This window comes from Entelurus aequoreus, linkage group LG07 (assembly GCF_033978785.1).
Source record: "Entelurus aequoreus isolate RoL-2023_Sb linkage group LG07, RoL_Eaeq_v1.1, whole genome shotgun sequence".
Classification (NCBI taxonomy): Eukaryota; Metazoa; Chordata; class Actinopteri; order Syngnathiformes; family Syngnathidae; genus Entelurus; species Entelurus aequoreus.
The window spans coordinates 49,203,707-49,222,590 of record NC_084737.1 but is presented as its reverse complement, the minus strand read 5'-3'; the positions used below and the strand labels follow the sequence as shown (position 1 = coordinate 49,222,590).

Genomic DNA, 18,884 nt, shown 5'->3' with positions numbered 1-18,884 from the left:
ACTATCCACCCATCCATTTTCTACCGCTTGTCCCTTTTGGGATCGCGGGGGGTGCTGGAGCCTATGAACATGGAAATACCAGCAACTCTTCTGAGTCGTATGCTTGTGCGTCGGTGATGGGCAGGCAGCTCAGCCTCTTTCATTCGTCCAATCATCGTCGACTTCAAGTGAGCTGCGGTCCTATCAGACCAGCGCTTTTGCACTGCACCCGCCCACTGGAATGTTACCCTACCGAGGCCATTTTATTGTGTTTGCTGGAAATAAACACATTTATTCTGTTTTGGCGACAGTGCTTGAACTTTTGTCGGCTGCATCAAAAGCTGGTAAGTGTTCCCGTCATCATATATGTCTGTTGTAATGTCAGCTACGACGATTGACAGCCGCTGTGAATAACTTGCTAGCATTGCTCAGGCGAGCTAGCTTGTAGGCTAACGTGACCGCCACACGTCATTGTTAAAGACGCTTTTGGATGTGTTTATGGGTCTTTTGTGTTCTTCATAGTGATACAAGTGTGCACCCTTATAATTTCACATTATGTATCGTGTAATATTATTGGACGTAGTTAAGCAGAGGACGTGGTTAAAAGTTCCCCAAGTGTTGAGTACCTAATTGCAGTATAAAAGGACGCGGTAAGTCACCTGAGTGCGCACCTTAGGTAAACTGCTCTTTCACCTCAATGTCTGTTATACACCTTTGATGAATTGGTTGAAAACTGGTTTCGTACCTTCAGGTTATTTATGCTGGGACTTAGAATAGCGTCGGTGGATCAGTATGGACCCTGAGGGAAGGTGAGTTATGTTTTGAGAGCTCCTCAGATCTGTCATACGAGTGTTTCAAAGCATCATCTGTCTTCAACAGAGGTGGGCGAGGCGATCGCATGGGTCGATATTACAACAGCCATTATGACCACCACTTTCGGGACATGGACTACCGGGGTTATGGCCAAGACGAGGAGGATGCAGAAGCAGAATATCATACCAGAATTGATGAGGGCAGACCCTATATTCACAATGAAGCATCTCTAGATATCCTACCAGGTCAGCCAGGATCCCCAGAAGGAATGAGAGAGGGGAAACATATTTAAGGCTTTGCTGACAACCCTTACCTACATTTAGGAAGTAGAGAAGGCAACTGGGGTTGTGGTGGTACCCGTTTACAGATGGATCACAACATCCGGCACCAAGAGGAGCACAGATTCTCCTATGTAACAGGGATGAGAAAGGTAAGCCAATACTAGAGTTGCGACTTTTAACAGCCTACTTTTTTTTGTCTTACATGTTGTCAATCTTCATATATGCAGGCGTTTGCAGTTAAGCCAGAGGAGCACGGTTGTAGCTCTGACCTGAATCTGTCTCAAGAGGAGTTGGAGCAAAGGGACCAGGATTACCGTGCTGATTTGGACTGTCAGAAGCCCAGCAACATAATAATGCTTCGCTTGCTCCCACCTAATGCCACCGCGAATGAGGTTTGTGAATGCCGTATGTTGCCTTTTTTTTTTTCTGCTCCATTCGGATGTTACGCACAGTAGTGTTGGTGGTTAATAGAAATATGTCCACAGATCAGGGCAATACTTCAGGAGCAGCGAATCCAACCTAAGGAGGTTCGACTCATGAGGAATAAATCATCAGGTGAGAACTTGTCTATTGCCCCTTTTTGATTTTCACACTCATCCTATGCCATTCATTAAATCCTAATTAATTATTTTAGTATTAAGTATTAATTTGCCTATTCTTCCTTCACTCTTTTATAGCAGTAAAAATATGTTTACTTACCAAACACTTCATTAGACGACCTTCCTAATTTATCCAAATCAAAAGATTTGTCTTACATTTTGTATTTATGAAGACAATAATGATGCCATATCTCAGTTGTTTGGTGGATGATTGTGGGTGGAATAATAATCATTCACATTAGTAAGAAATTAAGATAACTGAAAGGTGGCAAGAGACGCTCTGGTAATCTTAGGGTGTCCATTGGACAGCAAAGTGAACGGCTACTGCAGAAGGAACGTAATCAATGTACTGTAGTTTGTTCTAAAGCAATCATGAAGTGCATATTCTAACTTTTTTTTGGGGGGGTCATGTCTTCATTATCACATTGTGAATGCATACAAGACATTAAAACATCCAGACACAGCAGAGGACTGTATCACCGTTTTCTAAAAGTAAAGCTTACAAAGAGCAATAAGTTGTACTTTTTATCTATATGACTTATTTTCCTTCTTCACTCATCTCTCAAACATTAATTTGCCCTATTTGTGTGACTGAGCACATCAACAAAGCTCACAAACTTTCTTGATCACCCAATAATAAAGTAGCTGATGGTCAGTGTGACCGTTGTGCTAAACTGTTATCTGACTCAGCCACACTCACAGGCATCCACACTGCTCTTTTCCTCATTTATTTGTTTTTTGGATAAATTACATGCAATTAATCACTTAATGTATTACACTAGCTTGACCACTAAAAATCTGCATTACTTAACCTCTCAGTATGTGGATGTTGTCAGTTAATAAACTATCAAATGACAACTCTATCAACATGTTGCCAGATAACTGCACTGTTTCTTGCGTTGGATGTGGGTCAGCCTTAAATTGAGGAGTGAGTAGGAGTTTCTCTCTTTCTCCCTCCTTTTCTTGACCGCACTGAGAAACCTTGCATCTTCCTTACTGTGCAGTCTTAAAACTGTCTCTCCTTGCTGTCAAGCTTCTTCATTCCAAGGGAGAGCGGTTATTTATTTTTTATGAGTGCTGATACAGGGTCTCTCTCTCCTCTGTACATAAAGCACTAACCCCTCACTGCGTTGTTGTTATGTTGTTGTTGTTATTCGGTAACCATGGCGCTGGGCGGTGTCCAGGTCAGAGCCGAGGATTCGCCTTCGTCGAGTTTAATCTCATACAGGAGGCCACCGGCTGGATGGAGACCAACCAGGTCACTCTCCCTAACACACATTACACACACACATATACCTATATGAAATGGGCAAGACAAATGTACTGTCACATCACTACTGCTTCATATGAAAATATAGCATGCTATTTGATCAAGAAGAATATTTTTTGCAACCGGTAGGTTGTAATTACATATCTTAACACTTTACTGTTACAAAAATCTAAAAGTGGGTGAGTTACACTTGCAACACTACTTTTGAGTACTATGTTCTTACTTTCTCTCCTAAATTTAAAATAATATATGTGGAATGGGATTGTATCTATACCAAAATACTTCTTCATCTTGATCACCTACCAATATTACATGGTCAAGACATACCTTTTCTGTAAAAGAAGAAGATGGTGTAAGGGAGAGGTGATGTCTACATTACTGTGAGGAGATTTCCCCTTTAAGGGGGGGGCACAGTGAAATAAAATACACAAGACATCAACTCAAAATCTTTCCTAAAGCTGAAGGTTCCTATTCTTGTTTGTCCTCTGTCTTTCAGACTCAATCCAAGTTTCTTTCTCTCTCTCGTCCCCCAAATTCAATCTCATTTCGGAGATGAGGTCTTACTCTGTGTGTGGCCTAATAATCGCTTATAGTCATCCACTTTTCCCCTCCCCCTCCCTACTTATTTTTTAGGGTTTGCTGTTCATTTTGGGACATCGAGTGTCAATGCACTACAGCAACCCTAAACCACGCGGCAATGAGGACTGGCTTTGCAACAAGGTTGTGCTTGGATACAATAGTACACGTTTGTGTCTGATTTTTCTGTTAACAATAAGTCCTGTATTATTTCAGTGTGGTGTACAAAACTTTAAGAGGAGAGAAAGGTGCTTTAAGTGCAGTGCACCCAAATCAGGTAAAGAGGAACATGTCTGTGTTGTTTCCCTGTGCAAAATAGCACATGCTAATTTATGTATTCTTTCACAGAAGCTGAGCTGAAGTTGCCACAGTCGCAAAAAGATTTTGCTCATAGTCTTAAGAAAGAGGAAGCCCAAGGCTTGCTGCCCCTTCCAGCACCATTTGACTGCTCTGGTCTTTCTGTCCACCCTGGCCAAGTTACACAGCATGCTGATGGTGCACTTGCCAATGACAGTAAGTTATATGGCTTACACCAAAGACACCTGTTTAAAATCAAGTTGTGTTTTGTACTTAATGATATCAGTAGACAGCCAAGAGAAGCAGACCAGCGATCTCATCTATTAAACTGTGGAATTATTACTAAAAGTCTACATACAGCAGAAACCCCAAATCTGCATGTGTACAAAAATGCTCAGACTTCTAAAACCCTGCACACTTTATAGATGTGACCTGGCAGAGACATGTCATGCCCTCGCCACGCCTCAAATGCACCATATAAGGTCATTGCTAAGTGACTTACATATGCATTGTGCATATTTGAGGACCCTTGTTTTGCGTTGTTCTCTCATTATACAATAAAGAAGAATCAATATTTCACGGAGATGAGTGTGGATGCACAAAAACATCTTATTTGAAGGACACAGTCAGAGCATAATAGATCAAATAAACATAAAGATATTACTTAGTATATGGCAATGATGTAGCTTAAATGTTGCTCCCCAGGGACATTTACAACCTCCTTTTTGCATGTCTGCAAACAGTTTGTGAACAGCAGAGGGTTAGGAGGCTGGCCAACAGCCTGTACAGGAAGGCCTACAAACAAAAGTTTGAACAAAACCAAATTCAAGTTGTTTGGAAACCGTGAAGTACAAATACATGTAAAACTGTCAATTGATAACAGAAATGGAAAGTACCTATGGAAGTACATTTTTGGGTGTGGTATTGGCTCACAAGCTGTGCTGGAAAGCTCACATCAAATTTCTAATTAGTATAATAATGAAAATATTGTAATCCTCAGAAAAATAAAACACATCTTAAACCATAAAACCTTGCACACTCTATATATTGTACACTATTATTGCCATATTTTAATTACTGTGTGTAAGTCGAGGGTAACACAAAGGCACGTTACAAAAGTTATCCACATTACAAAAAAGATAATTGAGAATAATAAACAATGTTGGCTATCGAGAACACACAAATGTACACTTTATAAAGTCGCAAATAATGACATTTATGGATCTGTAATTTATAAAGCAAGAAATAATCTACTGCCACTAAATATCCAAAACATTTTCAAAACAGGGAAAATATAATTTGAGGAGTAAAATTAATCCAAGACAGCCATGTGTTAATTGAACTCTTAAAAGTACATTCATATCAGTTTGTGGGGTGACTCTGTGGAATCCGTTGGATTAGGAAATCAAACCAAGCAATGACAACATTCAATTTAAAAAGAAATACAAAAAAAGATTCTTCATTTACAACAAAGAGGAGGAAACATAAAATATCTTAGGAATATATTTTATACGTAGAAACTACATTTCATGGTTGTTTTATTTGTATTTTGAATATTCATGAATGTAATTTTTATATATATATATATATATATATATATATATATATATATATATATATTACTGTATATATACTGTGTATATATATGATAATTATATACTATGATACAATATACCGTATATCATAATATATACTAAATACATTTTGTTAAATAAGGTCGTCATGAATCCTGTTGTTGATAAAAAATCTGACTATTATATCTGAGTGATAGGGTAGGACATTATAGGCTTTTGCTTCTTCCTACTCCTTTTCATACATACACCATGTTATTTTCTGTATTTTATTTACCTTGTTGAAATTGTATAGATGGGGAGTATTTTTGTTGTAGAGATCGAAATAAAAGATAAAGAAAAGAAAGTCTATCAATTTGTGACTACACAAATGACCCAAGAAGACTGCAAAACTGAGCGTTCAGAGGCATCCAAAGTTGCGTGCAAGCTCATGCCCAAATGCATGAACCTTTGATTTGATGCTTTGGCATTGTTTACCACGAGTATCTAACATTATAACAATATTAATAAGTAAGAAAAAAGGAAAATCATTGTAGGTCTCCTTTTAACATGATGACAATATTACCAATATTTAAATTATCATTAGAAAGTAGTTGTAGGTCTAAGTTTGTGAATTACAAGAAAACAAAGTGGAGCACTGCAGCACTGGAGGACATGCATGTATTTTGTCTGTGTCATAACTTGTCACCTTAAACCATATAATTGATTTGATAACTTGATTATTCAAATTATTAATGATCAAAGCAGGATGCCATACATAGTCGTACGTAATTGTTTCCTTTCTGCAACCATAACGATGAATCAATTTACACTCCTTAATCATATGTTGACGAGCACATATAATATAGGCTATTAGATTTAATTAACAAATGATATCAGTCAGTGTAAAGCAAAATAGTAAGACTTTCTACAAATGTTTTTTTTTAAATATGACAGGATAATTAATGCAATGATTGATTAAACATCTAAAATAAAACAGTTAATCAATAAATGCAAGACACCAGTGTTTTTATTTTTGATAAACTTCCATTGGATAGGATCAAAATGTATATTTCACATCACCACTTAACATCTGTGTTTCCTGCCTGCATGTCTCCAAAAAGTGTGTTTGCCAGGTACAAAGTTAGCGGACTGGTGCGCACATTCTCACGTCAATTTGTGTTTTTATAAATCATGTATTTGGCTTGGAAAACAACGTATGTACTTTTTTTACTCTGTTTTGTGCATTGGGAAGGTTTATTGATGTGGTGCCTGATATTAGCTAGTTTTTTATCTGAAAATGTAACAAATGTATGTATTTGTACAATGACTAAAATAATATTTTCCTCCTCATCACCAGCTCTAATACTGAGAAATCTTGGACCCCACACGTCAGTGGAAGCCATTCTCTCTTCTTTATCGTCATTTGCCACGCTGTCGCCCTCCAACATTCGCCTCATCAAGGACAAGCAAACACATCTCAACAGGGGCTTTGCTTTTCTGCAGCTGGCCACAATTGTGGTAAGAAACATCATAGGTAGAAATGAACCTGTCACCCATTCGGCTGGACATGCTGTTACTCACTTCACTGTAATTTGTCCTTAGGAGGCTTCCCAGCTGCTCCAGATCTTGCAGGCCCTTCAACCGCCTCTCTCTATTGATGGGAAGGTTACTGTGGTGGAGTTTGCTAAAGGTTCTAAACGGTAGGGCCTGTGGTGCTTGCAATACAAGCAATGTGGCAAATATGTTTAAGTAAATCATTCTCTTACAGAAAGATCGTTATTTATTTTTTCCATCATAATTGTGTCTTCCCCCACTCTTCTCAGAGATGTCTTTTTGACAGATGGCAATAAAGTGAGTGCTGCCACAGTGGCTAGCACAGCGATTGCTGCAGCACAATGGGCTGTCACACAGGTAATTTAAAGCAGACCTGACAGCATTGCAACATACATTTCAGACAATGTACACACAAATGCAGGCATTTTTTAAAATACATTTTCTTTGGCTTTGTTAACACATACTGTGGTTCATGAAAACATACTTTTTCAAAAACTCTGCTTGCAGTAAAGACAATACTCATTACTTACTATATAAAAGGAACCTGTACTTTTTTTGAATTTTTTCCTATCATCCACAAGAACACACATATATTTCCTATTTCTGTGCCTTTTAGATAATGAAAACCTGCTGGCACAAGGTGGCTTATAATGCAGGTAGTGGAAATTAATATTTTCCGCCTATAAAGCCCTCAAAAAAACATCAAACGTTTTATATATCCATGTAGTAACAGGCCCATACATGATACGTGTAATATAATATTTTTGGAATTACCGTAACTTCTTTCATGCATAGCAATAAAAGCTCATTTCGTCAACAACAGCATAATGAACATGTTCTGTGTTTGCTACCACTCATTATGGCAGACTTTGAGAGCTGTTGTCGACAATTACTTTGGACCAAAAATTATCCAGATATGGGAAAACATTAAGCCATTCTGATAGCGTTATCATGTAGCACTAGTGTAAAGCATGTCATCAACAAAATAAAAGCATAACAAAACAGTCTCTTTGAATTTCCACTCTCCTTGGAATGCTGACTGATGGTCTGGTTGTATCTTTCAGCACAAGACATGTGATTTTCTTTGAGCTGGTAAATTCAGAATAGTCCTCAGGGAAGAAATGCTTCAAGCAAACAAGCATCTTGCTGAGTTTTTCTAGCAATGCTGTTGGTTCTATGAGCTAGTATCCACTGCTTCAGTCGGTCCTGATTTTTAATGTGTGCCGTGTGAAGTTAAAACAATTACCAACTGCTCTGCTTATTGCCACCACCTTCAACTATACATGTGCGAGGCATGATTTATATAACTTAGCTTTAACTTTTCCAAACCCAAAGGTGATGCGGCATCTCCACTAGCAAGGTTCATTTTCAGTAGTGGCCTGTGGTGCTGTGAGCAAGACGCTGTGTCATTATGCCAGAAAAGTAGTTCCTCTGTGTTTGCTCTTACAATAACAATGTTGTTATACCTTAATTATTATGTAGGTCAGGGCATGTAAATGGAGTCTAGTTGGTGGTTTTTGGATTTTTATTAAGAGGACTTTATAGGCAAAATAGGTGAAACCCTATTACCTGCTTTTCACTAACTAGAACGCACAGAAATGGGAAAGACTTGTGTTTTTATCTCACTTAAGAATTGGACAAAATTATGGATGATGGGCAAAATTCCAAAGAATTTCAGTTTTTCTTCAAAGGGGAACTGCACTTTTTAATAATTATTTTGCCTATTGTTCAATCATTATGAGAGACAAGAACGCATATTTATAATTTGTTTGCATACCAAAGATCATAGAATTCTCTTAAAATGGGGGTGTTACCTTTGAAGCCCTCTAATAATATCGTAAAACCTCCATAATGTTATATATACATGCGGTAGGTATGTATATAATGTAGTAAGACAAGTTCATAACAATATGTATTGTACAATATTTACCGTATTTTGGTCATTTTAAGCATTACCGGAACTCATTTTCCTGGGCGCATTGATTTCACTGCTCTGAGCAGTGGACTTCCTACATCCGTCAACATAGGCGAGTGTTCCTACTTCTGGGAACAAACTTGTGTTAACTATCTTTTGGAAAAGTGAGGATTTACAACTTTATATTTTTGAAGCTGAATATACAGATGATGAACTGATGGTTATAGATGCTGAGTAAGCACAAAGCGAGGCTGAAACATTGCAGCAGACGGAAGCTGAGAGAGTTGGGGCTGTCATGACTCAGTGGCGTAAATGTAAAGCCTGCTAAGCTACATTATGCCGACAGAAGTTTGCTTCTGCTGCACTGTGTGGAAAACAATGTTTTTCATCGATGGACGCTTCTTGTATCTGGCAAGGAGGACACTGCTCAAAGAAACTGCATCACAAAGAAGGACTAACTGTTTGTGCTAACAAACCCTGCAGTGGTATAATCTTTTTCCACCTACTGTACCCAAAATTAACTGGAAAAAATGTCCCGGGCCTGCTGGACCAAACAGACAACTGTCCATCGAGTGAGAAATACATGCAGTACATCATGCTTGATAGTACAACTACTGTACATACTCTGTTGAGCTAGCTGTGTACAAAGAACACATGAAATGTAGGCCAATACTTTGCAGATACTGTAATATGAGTGTTCATATTTTTCAATCAGTACAGATTGGTGTCCTGTTGCATTGTGTTGTGTATTACAAACTCAAAAGCCATTCAGCTGCTGAAAGCCAGCTTACTTCTTACTAATGCTGTAGCACTGTGAGTGTCTCTGTGAGCAAGGCGATGTGCTACTACGCTTAACAGTTTCTCCGTGTTCGCTCTTCCAATAACAATTGTTATTATACAAGTTACTGAACATAAATGAAGTATTGTCATTTAGAGGCAGAATTAAATGCTCCCATTAGCTGCATTGCTAGCTGCATCTTACACACGTTTTTTATTTTTTGAATGAAAAAAACGTGTTCTTGTCTCTCATACAAATTATGAACAATAGGCAAATAAAAAATAAAAAAGTTCAGTTCCCCTAAAAAGTATCTAAAAGCTGTTGGATTTACATCACATTGTATTGTCATCTGTTTGTGCTTGTGTTTCTTGTTCTCAGGCTGCACAAAATGGTTCAGGTGGAGGCCAGAGCACAGAATATACTGAGCTGTATCCCCAGCGAGCAGCTGTAAAATACAGTCAGGGCAGAAATGATTACTCTGTGCCAAATGGTCTATCTACATTGGCCTGTCCAGGAACACCAATAATGGGGGGTTCTGCAGGACAAACTACTCCAGGTTGATATCACATGTTGAGAAATGTTCCATGTGGTCTGTGATTGTGTTCATTTGACTTTAATCAATCAATCAATCAATCAATGTTTATTTATATAGCCCTAAATCACAAGTGTCTCAAAGGCCTGTACAAGCCACAACGACATCCTCGGTACAGAGCCCACATACGGGCAAGGAAAACTCACCCCAGTGGGACGTCAATGTGAATGACTATGAGAAACCTTGGAGAGGACCGCATATGTGGGTAACTCCCCCCTCTAGGGGAGACCGAAAGCAATGGATGTCGAGTGGGTCTGACATAATATTGTGAAAGTCCAACACATCAGCGAAAGTCCAGTCCATAGTGGGGCCAGCAGGAACCATCCCGAGTGGAGACGGGTCAGCAGCGTAGAGATGTCCCCATCTGATGGACAGGCTAGCGGTCCACCCCGGGTTGGGAGCAGAGTAGAAAAGAAAAGAAACGGCAGATCAACTGGTCTAAAAAGGGAGTCTATTTAAAGGCTAGAGTATACAAATTAGTTTTAAGATGAGACTTAAATGCTTCTACTGAGGTAGCATCTCTAACTTTTACCGGGAGGGCATTCCATAGTATTGGAGCCCGAATAGAAAACTCTCTATAGCCCGCTGACTTTTTTTGGGCTCTGGGAATCACTTATAAGCCGGAGTTCTTTGAACGCAGATTTCTTGCCGGGACATATGGTACAATACAATCGTCAAGATAGGCAGGAGCTTGACCGTGTAGTATTTTATACGTAAGTAGTAAAACCTTAAAGTCGCATCTTAGGTGCACAGGAAGCCAGTGCAAGTGAGCCAGTATAGGCGTAATATGATCAAACTTTCTTGTTTTTGTCAAAAGTCTAGCAGCCGCATTTTGTACCATCTGTAATCTTTTAATGCTAGACATAGGGAGGCCCGAAAACAAAACGTTACAGTAATCGAGACGAGATGTAACGAACGCATGGATAATGATCTCAGCATCGCTTGTGGACAAAATGGAACGAATTTTAGCGATATTACGGAGATGAAAGAAGGCCGTTTTAGTAACACTCTTAATGTGTGACTCAAACGAGAGAGTTGGGTCGAAGATAATACCCAGATTCTTTACCGAGTCGCCTTGTTTAATTGTTTGGTTGTCAAATGTTAAGGTGGTATTATTAAATAGATGTCGGTGCTGAGCAGGACCGATAATCAGCATTTCCGTTTTCTTAGCGTTGAGTTGCAAAAAGTTAGCGGACATCCATTGTTTAATTTCATTAAGACACGCCTCCAGCTGACTACAATCCGGCGTGTTGGTCAGCTTTAGGGGCATGTAGAGTTGGGTGTCATCAGCATAACAGTGAAAGCTAACACCGTATTTGCGTATGATATCACCTAGCGACAGCATGTAAATACTAAAGAGTGCAGGGCCAAGAACCGAACCCTGGGGAACTCCGCACGTTACCTTAACATAGTCCGAGGTCACATTGTTATGGGAGACACACTGCATCCTGTCAGTAAGATAAGAGTTAAACCAAGACAAGGCTAAGTCTGTCATCCCAATACGCGTTTTGATACGCTCTAATAAAATATTATGATCAACAGTATCGAAAGCGGCGCTAAGATCAAGAAGCAGCAACATAGATGACGCATCAGAATCCATCGTTAGCAATAGATCATTAGTCATTTTTGCGAGGGCTGTCTCCGTAGAGTGATTTGCCCTGAAACCGGACTGAAAAGGTTCACAGAGATTGTTAGACGCTAAGTGTTCATTTAGCTGCTGTGCTACAATTTTTTCGAGGATTTTCGAGATAAACGGAAGGTGGGATACCGGCCGGTAGTTTACCAGGAGATCAGGATCGAGGTTAGGTCTTTTGAGTAGAGGATGAATAACCGCTTTTTTGAATGCTAGGGGAACGGTGCCAGAGGAAAGTGATAAGTTTATAATATTTAACACTGATGGACCTAATAATACAAAAAGCTCCTTGATAAGTTTCCCGGGAATTGGGTCAAGTAAACATGTTGTTTGTTTTGTCCCATTTACACATTTTGACAATTCCTCCAATGTTATTTCATCAAAGAGAGAGAAACTATTTTGGAGGGCGGTATCCGTTGTATATACAGTCGTATTTTTGTTAATAGAACCCAGTTGTAGCTGAGATGCATTGTCTTTAATCTCTTTTCTAATGACTTCAATTTTCTTATTAAAGAAATTCATAAAGTCATCTGCTGTGTGGGTGGAGCTACTGGGAGGAGTCCCTTGTTGGGTTAGCGATGCTACTGTACTAAACAGAAATGTAGGATCATTTTTGTTGAGGTGGATGAGATTTGAGTAATATTTAGCTTTAGCTGAGGTAAGCATGCGTTTATAAGTTATTGAACTATCACACCATGCTTGATGGAAAACCTCAAGTTTAGTCGCACGCCATTTGCGTTCCAGCTTTCTACATGATAATTTCTGGGCTTTAGTTTCTTCTGTAAACCATGGGGTACGCCTTTTAGGGGCCCTTTTTAGCTTTAGCGGTGCTACACTATCAATGGTGTCGCGCAGAGCGTCATTAAAGTTGTTAGTGAGGTTATCAATAGAGCCCACATAATTTGGGAATGGTGCCATTACCGAAGGCAGTAGGTCAGTAAGAGTCGTCGTTGTGGCAGCATTAATGTTGCGGCTGCTATAGTAGTTATTATTATTATTATTAGTTTGTTGACAATGAGTCAGAACTTCGAATTTTATAAGGTAATGATCGGACATTACTTTAGTGTACGGAAGTATCGTAACTTTAGAGGTGGTGACACCCCTGACAAGCACCAGATCAATCGTATTACCGTTGCGATGCGTGGGTTCATTTATTATTTGTGTAAGACCACAGCTATCAATTATAGTCTGGAGCGCCACGCATGGAGGGTCCGATGGGGTATTCATATGGATATTAAAGTCCCCCATTATGATTATATTGTCGGCGTGCGTCACTAGATCAGCAACAAACTCTGAGAATTCACTGATGAAGTCCGAATAGGGCCCAGGGGGGCGGTAGATAACAGCCAGGTGGAGTGGCAGCGGTGTGACAAACCTCAAAGTGAGCACCTCAAACGAGTTATATTTATTATTTAGGTTAGGTGTAAGATTATAGATTTCATTGTATATTAGTGCAACACCCCCTCCCCTTTTAAGAGGTCGGGCAACATGTGTATTGGTATAGTTAGGAGGAGATGCCTCATTTAGCGCAAAAAAATCGTCTGGTTTGAGCCAGGTCTCGGCGAGACCAACGACGTCAAGTTTGTTGTCTCTAATGACTTCATTAACTAATAACGTTTTGGAAGATAATGATCTTATGTTTAAAAAGCCCATATTATAGGTGGTGGGCTGTTTTGAGGATTGTTTGTTGAAATTAACCGAAGTAGCAATATTAATAATGTTGCGTTTATTATGCGTATTGCACTTTAAATAGTTTCGACCATATCTAGGAATTGATACGACGGGGATATTCAGATTGTTTGCTTGATGTTGCGATAAACTGAACGCATCATAGTTAGCTACCTCAGTACAATGTATGTCTGCCTCTGACACGGTCACAAAAGAAAAAACATTATGTGAGTTGTGTTTTATTCTAAGAGAATTGCTATGTGTGCAGGGATTATCCAGCCTGACGCCGGCTAGTTCTAGTTTAAATGGCTTCTTACCCGGAGACTCCACGCTTCTTTGGTTAGCTTTTCTCTTTGTTGTTAGCCCCGCTCGGCAACCCCGCTTCTGCTTCCGCTCGCACCGCTTACGTCGTCTCCATTGGCGGTCACCGCTAGCACTTGACTCCGCTGCTACAAAGGCCGCTCGATGTAGTCCGCGAAGTATTCCCATGCTAGCGAGGAGGTCCACCGTACATACATCTTTCAGTCTATAACGACCCGATCCATCCACATCCGGAATTGTCTGTCGGTCGTATGTGATCACAGAGTGTTCACGCTTTGAGCCAGCCATGAAATTGACAGAAATGACGGGTGTTTTTTGCCAAATCGCTCTACACTCCCAAGAGCGTTAGCATAGCCGCAGCATAGCCATAGCCATGCGCCGCCATTTTTTCAATGACTTTAACATATTCTTTAAATGTGTGTTTGCATAAACCGCAATTGCAGTTATTCCATCATTGACACCTGGTGTAGCTCTTGTGCAGCAGCGTCCTCTAAATGCTCCAGCTGCTGTCGTCAAAACCGCTTCTGCCAAAACAGTCAGCCAGGTATCATTTGCTTATCTGTCGTTGTCTATGGTATTGCATTGCTTCAGCTTTGTCATTACAGTATGTGATTTGTGTATTTCTAGGTTGAAATAGTTGGAAAACCAATACCAGCTGGCTGCAGCCAGCCTGCAACACCAGGCACTGAACATGAGCTCCAGCAATATCGTAAGGCTTCTGCGCAAGTCTGAACTAGATATAGTAAGCTTTCTGTTTGTCTGCAAGCATGTTGACGTATCCCAATTTATTGTACTGTAGCTTTACCAGATGTGTCTACATACCAATATGATGAAAGTTCTGGCTACTATTACGACCCACTGACGGGACTCTATTATGATCCAAACTCACAGGTACAGACTGGTAAATACAAATATATCTGAGACAGAAGTTAATACCGTGCTTTTTTAGGCCTATTAATAGCTGTTTATGCCTCATTTTTGCAGTACTATTACAACCCCCACACTCAGCATTTCATGTACTGGGAGGGAGAGAAGCACACATACGTTCCTGCACCTTCTGGCCAGTCGAACACAGAAGGTGCTCCCACTGGTGATTGTGCAGTCCCAATAGACTCCACGTTGGCTAACCATGGGAGCAAGGAGAAAAAAGATAAACCCAAGAGTAAAACTGCTCAACAGGTACCTTATTGCCTAATTACTATTACAATTAAAATGATTGCTGCCTTTGCCTTTTTTGGTTTTCACTTTGATGTCAATACATTGTCTGAACAATACACATGATTAATGGCACACAAAAGGTTTGATGGCACGCAACCACTGTGTTGGTCTTGTGTTAATAGATTGCCAAAGATATGGAGCGATGGGCCAAGACTCTCAATAGACACAAGGAGAACATGCGTTCTGTGTCCTCTTCCCCTGCAGCTGGATCCACAGATCGCAGAGAATCTGCCAGTGCTGATGCAGGCTATGCTGTTCTGGAGAAAAAGGTGTGACATAGTTACATGTACAGTAACTCCCATGCTTAATCACAACCTTTAAAATTGGGGTCATAGCTGAGTAAAGCTAATGAAGCATATAGTAGATTTATTGAATATGAGCAAGGAATTAGAGATGTGACGCTTGCAAACGAGTCGGGGCTTTTGAACGGCTCGTTCAAGTAAACGATGAGAACCGATTGTTGAAATTTGTTCACTTGAGAGCCGTTGTTAATGCAAATTGCCCACGCTGCCCTCTCAGAATCAGAAACAAAAGCTTTATTGGCTTTAATTATTGAAGGAGTAATGACATCACCAAGTTAGTCGTCTCAGAAGGCTCTATTCATGTGAAAGCTGTCATGCGCAAGTACTCACGAGCAGGTAGTTAACTTAAGGGAGGAGTTTAATAAGCACATGAAATTACTGGAGCCTTTTAGCCGCTGTATTCGGAATTACAAAGAGATATTAGCAACTAGAAGAAAACAAAATGAACAAAAGTCCAAGGAAACGTAGCATTTGAATACTCTTCCGTGAGGGGAGGGGTGATGACAAGCAAGGTAAAACGTTGACGTCACTGTCCCAGAATGGGGAAATGCACCATCTTGTGGAATGTTTGCAATGGAAACAAAAGCCAAATTAGATTATTGTCAATATCTCAAATTAATTCTCACCAATTGCTTGTATTCCGACACGTGACTTTCTCCCGGATGTGAAAACCAGTGGTGGTTAATGAAGCTAAGATGGTTGTTGTACAGTAAGCAGCGGAGTACAAAATAAGCTTAAATCTTTGAGCAAAAAATCGAAGTATGAAAAGTAATGACTCCCTATATTGTATCAAAAAAAGATTTGTCGAGTCATATTAAGGATTATACGTCGGGTGCGTTCTCAGACATATCAAACAGTTGTGCTCCAGCTGCCATTCTACACGACAAAACAAATGAAAACCTGGAAAAGCATGGAGGTCTACAACTCCCTCGGTCCTTGAGCAGCATTGTCCTATATGGCCAATCCACCAAGCTGCACGTCCCTCTCAGCGGCCTCTTGGTGCAGTTTAAACTCACCCGCACCAGAGAGGTGTTAATGTACAGGGACTCCGCAGATGTCAAGGTGGCCTCGGCGGGAATTGCTGTTAAGACCGGGCGGCAGGAAGTGGCAGGCACAAGAAGCCGTTAGCAGAGTGGAGGCAGGACTAAGGCACAAGACTTTGGTGGGTACCGTAGCAATGGGAACGGCAGGCCTTGGTAGCTGTCCTAAGCCACGATACATTCCGGCCCGTGGCAAGGAGAAGCATCAACTGGTCCAAGACGAGATCCGAGCAGAGGTGGAAGAAGAATGTTGCAGCAAGATGTTCAGCATGTCCTAGCAAGGGGCGTGGGCAAGGTGGGAGCATGCGGAACCTCGCAAACGTACTTGGGCAGAGCTCTTGAAAGCTGAACCTCTGTGTACGATGTTCTCCCAAGCCCAGTCAACCTCCACACCTGGTGCCGAGCAGACACTCCGGAGTGCAATCTGTGCCAGAGGAGGGGCTCCTTGGAGCACATCCTGAGCTGTTGCCCAAAGGCTCAAGGGAAGGGGCGGTATGGCTGGCGCCACGACCAAGTTTTGAAATCTTTGGCAGATTCCATCTGCAGAGCAATACACAACAGCCAGTTCCAGATGGCCTCGAAGCAGTCGATTGCCTTCATCAAAGCAGGGCAAAAGGTTCATCAGGGGGGCTCCTCTCCACTGCTTCTGACTGGCAGCTCCGAGTTGACCTGGGAAGGCAACTCAAGTTCCCGGCCAACATCGCTACCACTTCACGCCGCCCAGACATGGTGTTAACATCGGAGTCAACCAAGCAAGTGGTGCTACTAGAGCTGACTGTCCCCTGGGAGGACCGGATTGGCGAAACCAATGAGCACACATACATACAGAGGGATATACTGTGTAAAATACATTGGAAAGTTGGCACCCTCTAGTCATCTGTGTAAATGTTGCAAACAGCCCCTTTAACTACTTTTCTTAAATGAAAGTTTTTTCTTGTCCGACAGGGGGCGCTTTTGGAAAGGCCTCAAATGTTTCTGGACCAGCTCAGACAAACCGAAGTAAGATTAGATTTTGTATAGAAGACCGCAAATATAATTTAATATTTTATGCATGTAATATCGCATAGCATACCTCCATGTGTGACTGAGACTTTTTTTACGTAGTCTTCCCCTCCTCAGCCCTTGGGTCTTGTCCCAGCCTACAGTGGAGAAAGTGATAGTGAAGAAGAAGGAGTCGAGAAAGATGAGAAGGAAGGGAGACTGACAGACTGGGTGAAAATGGCCTGTCTGCTTTGTAGAAGACAGTTTCCGAGCAAAGAGGCCCTTATTCGGCACCAGCAGCTCTCTGAACTACATAAGGTTTGTTTAATTTTACGCCACAACGAGACCTAACTAAACCAATTGCAAGTATAAAATTGGGTGTCTTTAAGTCACATGCATCATTTAAACTTACTGCTTTTTATCTTTTTTATCTGCAGCAAAATATGGAGCATAGAAGAATGCAGGAAGCTGCCGACAAAGAGGTTAGTTGAACAATATCAAGAGACAACATTGTTTCTACTAATATATCAGAGAGGGAGAGCGTGAGTGAGCAAGAGTGAAAAAGATTGATTGATTTTGATTTTGTATTCTCACTTTTTTTAGTCACAGAGACATACAGATGGACTGGAACCTCCTGACTTCAAGAAGAGGAGGTTAAACTCAATGTAAGCAGATTGCAGGTTATCATTAGGCTCTTTTTGCAAATATTTTTTCCATGAACCTTTTCTTTTTTTGATGGGACCACGACTGTATGCAACTGCGTTTAAATCTTCTCCTTTTCTCTTTAGTGATGCAATCACAGGATCGAGTCTCGGTGCTAGAATGCTTCAAGGTGGTGTGAAAAGGGAGCTTTTGTTGCGCAAAATGCAAATGGAGTAGACTGTGGTCCTGCCATCTTGGACCTTGCGTTCCAGGCAGGACAAAGGACTATCCACTTCTCTATTAATATCCCATGTGAATAAAACCTTTAGTTTAACTACACCAGCCCTTGCAGCAGCTGGGGTGAGGGTCATGGTTTTGCACAGAATGCACCTTTTTGCTTTCTTCCTGAATGATGCCATTCTTAAGTTCTTGCTTTAGAGCTTGTGTTTGACAAACAAGCTTTATTAATGGAATTTAGTGTTGTGTCAAGAAATGTATGTATAGATTTCCACTTCATTTAAACACATTTTCTAACAGTCTATGCACCATGAACTTTTTTTTAATGTAATGCTTTACACTTTGTCATTCAGTGAATGACCGCAAGTGTACTGTGTACAATGCTAACTGTGTACATTCTTGAATGAGCTCTTCTTTTTTTCCTCACTATAGAGATTAAAACTCTTGTATGTGGATGAAAAGTGTGTAATTTTACAGGTATGAATTTGAAGTGTTAGGCATATCTACTTCTCGACAAGCTTGTATTTTCTCCCTATGTTCTGTAAATGGCTATTAATAGAATTCAATAGTTAACTGTGAAGATGACAGACATGAAAAAATTGTTGAATTCAATTTGTGATCATGCCCAAATTTAA

The 18,884-nt window shown here is 40.5% G+C and overlaps 1 protein-coding gene across 2 annotated transcripts; it reads left to right on the top strand.

The window, feature by feature from the left end:
* The first annotated feature begins 15 nt into the window (after window positions 1-15).
* On the top strand, window positions 16-18,845 carry rbm10 (RNA binding motif protein 10). Of its 2 annotated transcripts, none has more exons than XM_062053810.1 (24): window positions 16-323; window positions 731-788; window positions 859-1,037; window positions 1,116-1,222; window positions 1,301-1,465; window positions 1,559-1,628; window positions 2,857-2,930; window positions 3,576-3,662; window positions 3,735-3,795; window positions 3,867-4,031; window positions 6,726-6,886; window positions 6,971-7,068; window positions 7,192-7,279; window positions 9,994-10,171; window positions 14,273-14,373; window positions 14,457-14,538; window positions 14,629-14,720; window positions 14,814-15,008; window positions 15,170-15,316; window positions 17,335-17,388; window positions 17,509-17,688; window positions 17,808-17,852; window positions 17,974-18,035; window positions 18,159-18,845. In XM_062053810.1, exons 2-24 carry the CDS (start codon window positions 772-774, stop codon window positions 18,247-18,249), a joined length of 2,499 nt encoding a protein of 832 aa, XP_061909794.1. In that variant the 5' UTR covers window positions 16-323; window positions 731-771; the 3' UTR covers window positions 18,250-18,845. The 2 variants fall into 2 exon arrangements, with proteins under 2 accessions (XP_061909794.1, XP_061909793.1); XM_062053809.1 differs by having other exon boundaries at window positions 17,494-17,688; window positions 18,159-18,839.
* The last annotated feature ends 39 nt before the right edge of the window (window positions 18,846-18,884 follow it).

Bases quoted from the DNA above. Each gene is read 5' to 3' on its own strand.
- rbm10 (XM_062053809.1), top strand. The intron at 7,069-7,191 runs GTAGGGCCTGTG...CACTCTTCTCAG, and splicing joins TTTGCTAAAGGTTCTAAACG to AGATGTCTTTTTGACAGATG. The intron at 14,374-14,456 runs GTATCATTTGCT...GTGTATTTCTAG, and splicing joins CTGCCAAAACAGTCAGCCAG to GTTGAAATAGTTGGAAAACC.